This window comes from Ascaphus truei, chromosome 9, assembly GCF_040206685.1.
Source record: "Ascaphus truei isolate aAscTru1 chromosome 9, aAscTru1.hap1, whole genome shotgun sequence".
Lineage (NCBI taxonomy): Eukaryota > Metazoa > Chordata > Amphibia > Anura > Ascaphidae > Ascaphus > Ascaphus truei.
In genome coordinates, this window is record NC_134491.1 from 38,504,001 (window position 1) to 38,516,893 (window position 12,893).

The 12,893-nt window shown below is 38.0% G+C and overlaps 1 protein-coding gene and 1 long non-coding RNA gene across 7 annotated transcripts in view; one reads left to right on the forward strand and one right to left on the reverse strand.

Annotated features, from left to right (window-relative positions):
- Positions 1–1,482: 1,482 nt before the first annotated feature.
- On the reverse strand, positions 1,483–7,054 carry LOC142502266 (uncharacterized). Its single transcript, XR_012803704.1, has 4 exons — positions 6,937–7,054; positions 5,900–5,950; positions 5,073–5,112; positions 1,483–1,752 (listed from the first exon to the last, which is right to left on the reverse strand). It is a non-coding gene; the product is annotated as an uncharacterized LOC142502266 (long non-coding RNA).
- A 167-nt stretch (positions 7,055–7,221) lies between these two features.
- The window catches only part of BCL11B (BCL11 transcription factor B), a 103,248-nt gene continuing 97,576 nt past the window's right edge, over positions 7,222–12,893 (forward strand). For 4 of the 6 annotated variants that reach the window (XM_075614401.1, XM_075614403.1, XM_075614402.1 and 1 more), the window contains exon 1: positions 7,222–7,865. In XM_075614401.1, coding sequence (XP_075470516.1) covers positions 7,808–7,865 — 58 coding nt within the window. In that variant the 5' untranslated portion in view covers positions 7,222–7,807. Of the gene's footprint in view, positions 7,866–8,599; positions 8,712–11,115; positions 11,147–12,893 lie in introns of those variants that run through there. The other 2 variants (XM_075614404.1, XM_075614406.1) reach the window with 2 other exon arrangements.

Genomic DNA, 12,893 nt, shown 5'->3' on the forward strand with positions numbered 1-12,893 from the left:
GCATCATTAGAGTGCTTCTTTTTTAGAGACTGGCTGCTAACACCAGCCTTCCCTCTAAGCCTTGAAAATAGATTTCAGTTCAGCACTCAGACTGCACCCAGTACCAAATTAGTACTTAGGTTAATATATATACTATATATCCAACACTGTTGATTATTTGTTATATAAGAGAGCGGTATTTTCTCCTTTGGTGGGTTTTTTTTAAGACTCATTCTACTTTTAACAAAACTAGATGATAAACTAATATGTGTAATATAAAATAGTATTAAGTATAGCATATAGTTGTTTATCACTGTATGAGAATATGGAGAGATACATTTTGAAAAAGATAAATATCCTATTTGTCCTAGAGATACCATTCGAACATATATAGTATATTACATTATATTATATTGTGTTCTAGAGACATGGTGAAGTTAGCCAGCATAGCCAGCATAACCAACCTCACACTGATGATACCCATTGAGGTTGAAACATGTCTGTGAGTGGGTTTACTGGCTTTGCATCTCACCCCAGCCTATGCTTAAAAGCTGTGTTTAAAGCAGCATGCATTGGCTTAAGGTTTGCTCGTGTAATATGAGCTTGAGACAAAAGGTGGCACTATGTGCTCATTTGCATGTCATTTCCCAGTCTCCTTTGCTGCAGTGGAAGTGCTGTGTGCTGGGCGATAATGGTGAAAGACAGAGTTGCAGACCTGTCTAAGACATACAAATGAATATACAGTAATATTTCCATTTGCGATATGCTTTACTGTGGAGGGTTTGTGTGTGTGTGTGTGTGAGTGTGTTACCAGCAAGAAAACAGTAACAGACATATTCATATACAGCAGACTTGCATGGTATGAGTTCATTGGTTCCAATAATGCAATCCCTTCTGTCATCTAGCTGATATCAAATATTATTTTATGTCATCATACCCCATTATATAGGATTGGTTAGGGTATATTTTTAGGAGGCTGCATTGTGAGAGGCAATGAGCCAATAAATGAAAATATCATACCTTTGGACTTTATGAAACCCATAACATTATCTTAAGAGGTAGTTTTTGCAATGACTGTCAATTTGTTTTTTTTTAACCTGAACTTTACAAGAGTACTGAAGAGAATTGTCAGTTTTCACAGGGACTTAGTACCAGAGGTGGCTGCATGAGTACCATTTATAAAGAATTGTAAAGTGTTTAGAATCTAAATCTGCTATATAAATACAAGATATTACATAATTGTCTTGAATATAAGCTTCAACCTGGAAACTGTTTGATTTTCATGTAGAATTATCTTGGAACCAATTCTGCAAAACATGTTTTAATAATGGACAGTATAACATGTTTCAATGACAGAGTGGAATCTGAATGTACAAACACAAGTTAGTGGAAAATACATTAACAAAAAATTGCATTTAACATTAAAATGTTAAAAATTCAGAAACTTAAATACATTACAATATTTGTTAGTAGTAATCTTAATGCATGTATGTATGCTTTTTTTAGATAGTGCCAACACTGCATTCAGTCCCTTACAAAATAAACATTAATATACAGGGAATTATAATTCATAATGTGCAACAAATATAAATGCACACAATAGGAAAGGGAGTCCCTGCACTGGAGAGCTTAAAATCTAAGCAGTATGTTGGGTGACATAGATACAGTGAGGGTGATGTATCAAATTGATGCAAATTGCGCTGTCTTGATCTTCTGTCTCATTGCGTCACGGTATCAAGGTTGTTGCTCTGAGTTTTGCACCGTTTGCTTCACCTTGTGATTTTGGGAGTAACAATGGTAGGAGTTAAGGAGGCGTTTCATGACGCCCACTTTCATACATTTGACTCAAACGCAAACAGAAAATGGAGCAATGCATCAAAACAAACTTTTATTTGCACTTTTCTTGTGTTGATACATCTCTCCCAGTCTGTTTATTGTAATTATATTTTATTATGCCTTGTATTGGACAATTGCCTTGGGCACATTTATTGGCATATTGATTGCTATGATAGACTTCTCATTAGGAGCTGTTGACATTGTACTCTCATTCACTATAGGGCTTCTTATGGTATTGATACTTGAACTTTTTTAGGAAGTAGCGCTTCTTTTATACACAAGGTTGAAGGAAAGTACCTCTGGTCATTTGGACCTCTGGGAACGGGCCTGAGGAAGGGGCCATCACCCCGAAATGTTGACCCCCTATTTTGCCCTGTTTTTACCTTTCCTACCTTACCTTTTCCTTTCCCCCTTTGTGGTTTCCCTTGTCCTCCCTCCCCATCCTTGGGTTATCTCCCTTTCTCCATGCCTTTTTGCCTTACTGATATTTTGTTTATGCGTGTAGCGGGATCCAAGTTGTGTACTTTTTGCTTCTTTTGATATATCCATTCATTAAATTATTTTTGGCATATTCTCCATTCGATCTCCTTTACCTCTCTTCGTCAGTGAGAGCTGGGAACTCCCCCTCTTTTTCCATCTCTCCCAGTATGTTTATTGTAATTATATTGTATTATGCCTTGTATTATCATTTTGTAAAGCGCTACGTACTATGTTGGCGCCATTGAAATAAAATGATACATACATACAATACTTTAATATCATTTGTAAGTTATAACAGCAGATATGCGGTTTAGTATTAATATAATTGAGTGCATGCAGACCATAAAGGCAAATTCTTACACAAATGCGTCTGGGGGGTTTCTATGTAAAGCACAGCATTGTGTAGTATTCCCCTTCAGCAAAGAAGGGGTGAACACACATCTAAAATGACTGAATTATATTTATGTAATATAGTAGTTCTTTATTTCTGGACTGGTTGATGGGAAATCGATATGTGGTTGTATAAAATAACTCTTGGAGATAGTTTGCGGTTTGATACTGCTCCTATCAGACCTGGTGGTGTGTTTATTAAGCCCCTGTAGAGAGACAGTCGTTTATGTTTGTCTGTAGTCACCAATTGTGAGTTGGTATCTACAGGACATGTGGGAAACCACTACATAGGGCCAGCTGCAGATGGAGACTGGGGCGAGGGATAGGTCAAGGTTACAATGAAGCTGCTATTGATCTGGCTTTGAACATGAGACAGAGATAGCAAAGAGACTAAAGGGGGAGCTGTGAGACAAGACAAGACATTAACAGCTTTTAGTGTTAATGATCAGAAGTGTCAGACAGCAAAACGCAAAGGAGAATAGAATAATGTTAAATAACTTGGATGTTCACAGTTCTGTATGCAACTACAAACTATGTATGGGTCAAAAAGATTTAAAAAAGAAATACATGTTAAAAATCATTTAACCCCTTCACTTCCAGGGTGGCCAGCAACAAATTGCTTTGCTAACAAGGCATTTAAATATTCAAGCTACTAATATTTTCAAGCTGTTGAGGATGGGGCAATAAGGAAATAAAAACAATGAGTTTATGTGCCCTAATCTTGCCTTTCAAACTACTATAAAACTGTGGTTGTTAATCTACTGATAATACCTTATGACTTCCTGACAACTGAGATCTGAACATTCCTGCATTTCCTTCACTCTGCCCTGCAAAAGCCATTTGAGAAGCAAAATCGACTTTGAGCTGGGCTATTTTTACCCCTGTCCGAACAAACTAATACATTGCTATTAATTAAAGCTACATGGAGTATGAGTAATTTAACACCGTCCAATATATCTATAATTCTATATCTATATATTTAGAAAATACCTCTCTCTCTCTCATAGTATATATATAGTGCAGAATAAATGAGTTCCTCAGTATTAGGTGATACCTTTTTTATTTGGACTAACAATTTATGTCATAGGACAAGCTTTTCGAGAGTTTTCCTCTCTTCTTCAGGTCAGTAATACTGATATACAAAGGTTTCTACGACTTGCGCACTCTCTCGATTTATCCAAGATATCGCCGGGTCTGGTAGACTTATGCAGTCTCTCAGCAGTAGCCTTTTGCGCATGCCCAAACACATATCAGGTAAACAAATATAGAGTTAATATATTGAAAATGGCCGCTCTTTACCTGCTGATACTGTGGATGCAGGACACATAGGCAGGTGAGGCTTATTAACTGTGATTGGTATTATTGAATGCACTGGGGTTTTGGGTATATATATATATATATGTATTGTGCACTGCATTCAATTGCACCACCTTGAGAAAGGTCCCACTGGCAGACCGAAACGTCGGTTTTTGTGTCTTCTATCAAATCTAGAAAATGTATGATCTACTTACCTGCGTGCTGTCCCTTGATTTCGTGTTGCAACCGGTATCGTATGGTCTATATATATATATATATATATATATATATATATATATATATATATATATATATATATATATATATGTATATATATATATGTATATATATATATATACTGTATATATATATTTATAAGTAGATAAGATATAGAAAGATATGCTGTTCATATAATATTAACCAGGCACACAATTGCTGAAAATATAGAGATCATTATAAGAAACGATCACACACATCACATGTTCTTGGACTGGAAGAGAGAATGCATAATAACAACAATGTAGAAGATACAGGTCTTTTTTTAAGTCCCTTCTGCAGCCTTTTACATTCATATTCTAAACTCTTCTGCATTACTGACAAGGCCTAAGTGACCCTGTGACATCCATCATTGTGACAGCAGGTGGGGGTTGGGAGTTTGCAGACTGTAGGTGAGAAGGGCAGGAGTGGAACTGAAGCAGAATTGGATTCAAAAGTGTGTGTGAGTGTGTCACCTGATCCACCACTAAGAACAGCCCATTCACTACAGCACTACTAATATTATTAATTATTTAATTCACTTTTTGGGGACTCTAGCTCTCTTTTACTGCCTGAAAATCACTTTACCAGTTAATGTCATTTCAGAGCCTCACTCACCAGGCTAAATGATTGCATTGGTGCATTCAAGTATTCTGTATTCCCTTAACCCTTTGGTACCAGGTAGACTGGCCACTTTAGCACTGAATGGGTGTTTTGTTCACAGAGATAATCCTTTACTTTTCATATATATTATTCCAATTCTGGCTATAAGATCCCTGAAATTCCCTGAGCAGCTGAGGAGTAAGAGCACCATGCTGCTTTCTGTAAAAGGATACATCAGCAATAAGTTTTCATGTGCTGGACTTTGGCTTGATCCTGGGGAAAGCAGGATGAAATAAAGAATGACTCCTCTCTTCCCCAGCAGTCTGGATCATGTGTGCTGCTGCCCACAGCCTCCTGTGTATCCCACAGGTTTAAAGGGTGTTGATGAGGTATTCATAGCAATAGGGATCAGGAAGGAGGGGTTATTTTTAAGTGCAATTAATCATCTGCCCGGGTCAAACAGATATTTTGGGAGCCTCTGAATAATACACACACTAAATAGTGATGTTACTGAACTTTTTAGTAAGAGTAAAAATGCAGTAAATATATTAATAACTATATGCATATATATACATATATCTCTCTCAAATGGAAATATTACTGCATGCTCATTTGCATGTCTTAGACGGGACTGCAACCCCACCTTTCACCATTATCACACAGCACTTCCACTGCAGCAAGGGATTCTGGGAAATGGCATGCAAATGAGCACACAGGGCACCACCTTGAGAAAGGTCCCACTGGGGGACCGAAACGTCGGTTTATGTGTCTTTTTCAATGCAAAAACTTGTGATCAAACTTACCAGAGTGCTGTCTCCTGATCTCGTGTTTCAAACGGTTTTTACAATATTTGTTTAATAGAAGAAATTGGGATGATTCAATTTCTTAGCAATAAAATGAAATTGTATAAGATTAGAAATGAATAGTAGTGTTCAATTCAACCTTGCCCCCGATCCCTATGTGCCTGCTTTTTAAAATAAAATGCAATCATGTGTGTGTGTATATATATATATATCCCACATATTGACATGATGTTCTCCCTCTGCAATCATTCCCTCACCTTGCCATTCTGCTCATTGATTTTGAGAGTCTCACTAAGAGAAGGTACCTCCTATGGGATAAAATGACAATGATGTTTTATTCTTTCAATTGTTTAATTATAACAAATCCTATCATTGACCTGCAATATGTCCCTGTTCTTATATTAACATTTTTTTTCCGTGTTAACATGACAATCTTTTTAGTTTTTATTGTAATATTGCAGATTTTGGAAGAAATCTCTATTTTCACAGGTGCAGGAAGGATTTAGTTTACGACAGATAAATATAGATTAAACCAACTGCTTCTTTAAAAACAATTTGCACCCTTTCTGTGTCGGGTTTATTTGCACCGCAATATTTGCAAGGAAAAGCATTTCCATGGTCAATAGTGATATCCAGGAGGTACATGGAAATACACTATACATCCTGATTCATTTGTAGCTTGGCTTATGTATAAAATACAGAAATAAAAATTGTGTTTGTTCTTGTTATCACCCCCCCAACCATACATTATATATAATGATTTGATATGAGTCAAGATCCCTTTAACCCTTTCATCAGTTACACTGTATTCGACTTACCTAAATAGATAGCAGAATTGGAAAGTCAAGGCATTTAAATCTAGTAGTGGGTATATCTGTGTACAGTATGATGTATCTGTATATGATATATCTGTGAATGATGAATATGTATATGATATATCTGTGTATGACCCATAGCTTGGTATAGATGGGGTGATTTATCTGCTGTAGGCGTTCAACGTATTTGAGACAATTGTATGAATAAGGAGGTCCAGGTTTGCAGGTAAGATGTGTACACTGCATTTTGCAGGAATTAGGCTGTATAAATTTCAGATAAATCCATTGAGCTACAAGAATGTTTTTTTTTTCTTTTTTTTGTGAAAGCAAGGCATAGTTTCCACCCCAAGTCCTTAATTATGATCACTTGAAGTGTTTCCGGTAGGGACCCTAAATAATTGAGCTCCAAAGTTCACATATGGTGTTATACAGGAGGGCAGGAGCCTTGCAGGTTATATATACCACAGACTAGTACTAACCTGGGGCAGCTTTGATCTGGACACCCAAAACTTCTAATCAGTGAATCCATTGCCATATCCAAGACCTGCTGGTGATGTGTGCAGGGCACTGGCTTCTGCAAGCAGTGGGTGCAGGAAAGCCCTGAGCTGCAGCATGTGGCTCTGCTTGTTGTCTTCCAGGGTACAATGTTAAAAAGCCACCACTAGTCGCCCCCAGTGCTCCTACTCTCTCGCTCTTTTTGTCTCTAGTGCAGATTAAACGTCACGTCCGTACTTGAACTTGAATTTTATCCCATTGTACAGAGGCAGACCTAGCCATAGAGACACAGAGAGCTCCAGAGAACCAGGACTCCGCCATCTTCACATTGCAATATAATAGTAATAGCCAGCACAGCACTGGGTGAGCAAGTCCTTCCCCAGTGCCAGGCAAGTGGAGCAGTGCAAAGTGCTGGGCACCAGGGCAGTGCCAGTGCAACTGAGGGAGACACTCTCTGGCACCCCTAAACCAGGTCCCCCCCTTTTTGGCATTCTTTGTGCAATCACAGTTTTTTTATTATTATTATTATTATTATTGTTATTGTTTTGGTGGAAGAAGTGCCATTGCCACGCACTGTGGAGATAGTGTCGCGACGCGTGGACGAGAGATCAGGCAATTCCTAAGTTGAAGAGATTGGAGAAGTGCCCGTGTGTCCCACACCAAACCCTCTGTGCTTATTCATTGAAGAAAGGGGAATCACAACCAGTTTTCTTTTTTACATTTTTGTTGCATTTTTTTGTGCGTTGAAGAAGAGCCAAGAACAAGAAGGGAAGAAAGAAGGGAAGGTGGGCAGGAGAGAGGCGCCCGGGCAGGCAGTGCAGATCTCCGGGCGATGCCAGTGTAAATGCCAGGGCAATGTCCCGCCGCAAGCAGGGGAACCCGCAGCACTTGTTACAAAGGGAGAGTGTCACACGTAAGTCTGCATTACATTGTATGGGAAGGAAGGAGAGAGAAGGGGAGAGAGCATGGGGGGGAGCATGGGGGAGAGGCAAAGTTTCACTGAGCTTTAGGAAATTGGCATTATTTGGAGGGAGCAGGTTCAGGGGAAATCTGGGAACTTATAAAAGTTGCTGAGCACATGGATTTTTTTTGACATTATAAAAAGTGAAAATGTAGGGAACATTAAAACCCCAAACTGGAAGACCTGGTTGATTGATTCATTTAAAAGAAATAAACTCACTGTCTTGTTTTTTATTTATTTATATATATATATATATATATGTATATATAATCACACATATTAGTGCAGTTCTTTCAGAGATCTTTTATTTTATTCAGTAGACTGTTGCATTTGATAAGATGCTCCCATATATTTAACTTGACCCAGTGTCCTAAAATATTTAATTTGATGTCATGATGCAATTTAATATACTTATTTCATGAAACATAATATATGTTATTTCATGCAATATACTAAACTCTATTTAATGCAATATACTAAACTTTATTTCATGCAGTATAATAAACTTCTTTTCATGCACTATACTAAACTTTATCTCATGCAATATAATAAACGTCATTTCATGCAATATACTTATTTCATGCAATCATTTGCCACATATATTTAGATCCAGTGTATGAATGCACTTCAGCTGATCTTGTGGCCTTCATATATTTGATTTTGCCGTTTGTATTTTTTTTTTTAAGTTGAAGGGGCAAAGACATGATGAGAAGGTAGAGCCCGGGCAGGACCTGCTGGGGAGAAGCTAATGACAAACACATGGCTATGAAAGAATTACAACTGCGTGGCTGCAAAAATGTAAATGCAACAAAACTGGCAGCAGAGCCTGGGGAGGGAGAGAGAAGGGGGAGAAAGAGGAGGGGGGTGGATCAATTTTATTAGGAGGGGAGGGAAAACGTGCATGCTGGATGGGACATGCATTTCCCAGACTGTTTGGGGATGTGGGGTCTTTACTGTACTAGATCTTAGGATCTATTTTCTCAGTCTGCCTGTAATTGTCTAAATTGTTTTGAGGCCAGGGAAAGCCAAGCCAGGTGCCAAACTGAAAAAGAGGTGTGCAAAGAACATAGCAAACATAAAGGGAGGCCACTTGGGATGCTGAGGATCGGGTGTACCTCCTAACTTTGTAGATGTTTGGGTTTATTTAAAGATCTTGGTGCTGACGTCTGCAAAGTTGGTTGGAAAATGCGCTGAGTTTTCAGCAAAAGCAACATATAATTGCGCAGAAGTCTTTAAATTACGACATTTTTTTAGTTGAGGTAGAAATGTGTTAGAGTGGGTGTCTATTGAGGAAGTGGGTGCATAGCACACCAGGGACTAGAAGCTTTGCGTTCAAATTGGGCGAAAAGAATATATTTATTTTAGCTCTACCAACTGTGCATTAATTACTTTATAGAATATCCGTGAATGCAGAAAAATGTAAAATACAGAATCAAGTATCCTTCAGAAATGGAATTGTTGCAAAAACTGCTTACAATCTAATTCGAATGGCGGGAGAAACACAGAGACAGTAGGAGTAAAATAGAAGTACGATAAGCGTTATCGGTGTTTGGCAGAGCGTAGGTGTGTATAAATATTTTTGAAGATAATGAAATCCCTGCATGGCCCATTTTTTATAAACACGATTCATTGATTCATTTTTCTTAGTACATCCTTATATTTAAATTGTGGCTATACGGTTGGTGGAAAAGTGTTTATTTTTTTACGAATACAACAAACGGGTTCAGCTAAACACTACAGAGCAGACTCCAACCAAAAGCAGCTCTCGTTTGCAAAACAGGACAGAATACACGCAGCAGTGTGTCATATTTTACAGCCAAGAGCCGCTCGGCTTTTTAAAATTATGCATCCCCCCAAAAAAGTCTCAAGTTTTTGGGGCCACATTTCCCCTATAGTGGCCATACAATATCAGCTGAGAAGGGGTCTAAATTATTCAAAACTACAATTGTGTACAATGTTTTAAAGTGGTTTAAATATATATGTGTTACATAAATATGTATATATATATATATAAATATATATATATATATATATATAAATATATATATATATATATATATATATATATATATATATATATATATATATATATATGTAACTATAATAAATAATTGGTGAGTTAGTGTGGAATTCAGCAATGCACATCAAACCCACATACTGTATGAATTTATTAATTCGTTTTCAAACACTTATATAAAAAAAACAGTACACAGCCCCAAAACCAGAGGGAGAAAAGAGAGGTATTTCTGGCTAAAAGAACGTACATGTTAAGTGAGATTTGTCTGGAGAAGGTAGAAGCCAGGAGCTGCGCTGCTCCCCCATCCCACTGCCCATGCACTGCAGGCAGATGCAGCCACATTCCCAGAGACCTTCCCAACCTCCTGGATCTCACTCTCCAGCCCTCCCAAAATAAACTGCAATAGCCCTGGACCTTCCCCCGGTTGCATTGCACATCGCACAGGAGGGTATTGTTGTATTAATACAGGCAATGCTGGAATAATTGTAATAATTGGTGTCTGTAACCCAATCAGCTGGGCTCAGAGTGTGAGGCATAGGGGAGGGAAAGCGAATATTTATGGTATATTTTAACAAATTTAAATAAATAAATATATAGGGCTATATACTGTAAGGGATTCTCCCCTCTCCTGACAGGCAGGGATAGGAGCCCACTTGTCTAGCAGCGTTGGCTTTTTCTTCATCATTTATTCCTCTCCTCGCTTCTTCTGTTTGTTGTTTTTTGGTGGGATTATTAATTGTTGATTTTATTTTTTATTATTCTGATGGGAAGCTCCACCTTTTTATTTGATATTTATCTCCGTGTAATCGGGATGTAAACTAAAAACCAAAGCAAAGGAAGGCAGAAAAAAGGAAGGCATATGATTCCTTCTCTTAGAGGATCTTTGTTATTTATCTGTATGCCTCTCATGCACTTGGTATGAGGATTTGAGATATATATATATACACATATATATATATATATAAAATATTATTGCATGGGCAGTTTGTGCTCACATAGCTGTGGCAGTCCAAGGACCCAGAATGAGTGAGGTATGAGGGACATTATAATGGGATACCCTAAATGCATTGAAGTTAGTGAGTGCACTGACATGAGAATCTGAATGAGACTTCCCTGCATGTGAGTGACACTTAAGGTCCTGTATTTTTGGTGGGGGGTGCTGCTGCAGAAATCCCCTGTGCATGGCTGGTAAAAGGAGAACCACGCTATGGAGCAGGTAGGTATCTTTGGCTGTTTGCATTTATTTGAGCTTGATCTGAGGACTATTGATCGAGGTGCCTAAAATGACATCATAAATGCTATTTGAATATTCATGAAGTGCTTTAGTGTGCAACTTAACCCCTTTCCTGCCAGAGCTGTCTGCAATGCACTGCTTTCAAGCAGCTCTGGCAGCAAAGAGGTTAAGGTATTTTGCTGCAGTTGCGTCATATAGTTAGACGCAAACGCGTGTCACAAATAGTCAGATTGCTCAAATGACCTCATTTTTAGGCCCTCAGAAATATCTAGAGCAACTGTAAAAATTGGAATTTTAAGGCAATTATTCTCGTGTGGAGGACTACGATTCTGTTATCGTTAGCGAGGTTATTAAGTATAGAGAGAACAAGGCTAGCATTCAGTGAGTGTCACCATGTAGATTTGGGGAATACAGGGGTATAGCCAGGTAATGGAATATAAAGTCAAGTGCATGTTGACATTATAGTGGAACATAGGGAGCTGTATAACGGTTGCCAGCATTTTGCAGCAATATAGTTACATAGTTACATAGTAGATGAGGTTGAACAAAGACGTACGTCCATCAAGTTCAACCTATGCTAAATTTAGACAAAGATACTTTATCCTATATCTATACTTACTTATTGATCCAGAGGAAGCAAACAAAAAAACCCCGGTGTCATATCATCCAATGATATCTCATAAGGGGAAAAATAAATTCCTTCCTGACTCCAAGAATTGGCAATCGGATTAATCCCTGGATCAACATCCTTCCCATGTTAACTTATTTGGCATATCCCTGTATACCTTTCCTTTCTAAAAAGATGTCCAACCTTTTTTTGAACAAATCTATTGTATCTGCCATCACAGTCTCCATGGGTAATGAATCCCACACTGTAACTGCCCTTACTGTAAAGAACCACTCGTATGCAAAATGAGGTTGTAAGTGTGCTCTGCAACTGCTTTATATGGCCTTCGTTTGTTTCCGAGGACTTCTTAGTACTTGAACTGTACTATTAACTGACTAAAGTCTATAAGTCTATAAGTGAGCATCTGCTACAAATGGCTTCTTTTATGTAGGGATTTAGAAACAGGTTCCTGGGTGAGTGTTTGGCTGCATGAGGATAGAAAAGAAAGTTGGTTTAAATAAGAGAATGTGTTGAATTATTTGCGGGAGAGCTTTGAATTCTGACAGCTTATTTTGGAAGGCAGAGCTACCTTGTGGCATGAGTTGGGGGGGGTAAATAAGATGAGAAAAGAAAACAATGGATCAGATTAGACTGTGAGCTCCTTTGACCATTTATTTATTTGCGCTACAAATTATAATGAGCTGTATTGTGTTTACAATACTTGTGCTGTATGTTACTGTCTTGCCTTCCTATTGTACTGTGCTGTGGAATATGTTGGCATCTTATAAATAAACAAAAACAAAGACTAGACAGCATTACTGGCCAGAGACAAACGATCAGAAGCAACGTGCAGTCATGTTGATGGAGACAAAGGCTTCTGATTTCAGCTATTTGTGCATCGTTTGGGTGCTCCAGATACATATGTACATGAGATGTTCTCAGCAGAACGAAATGAAAGGGACGGAAGGAGAAACTGCGGATGTTTTAGCATGAAAATACCTGCAGATTTAGTTGAGAGAGCAGTCTAACCAGTTTTTATTGTTTATTGTTTCAAAGCCTCTAGTTTCTGTTATGTAGGAATTTGCTGCTAGCTGTAATACTTTTGCATTACGTTTTGCTCAC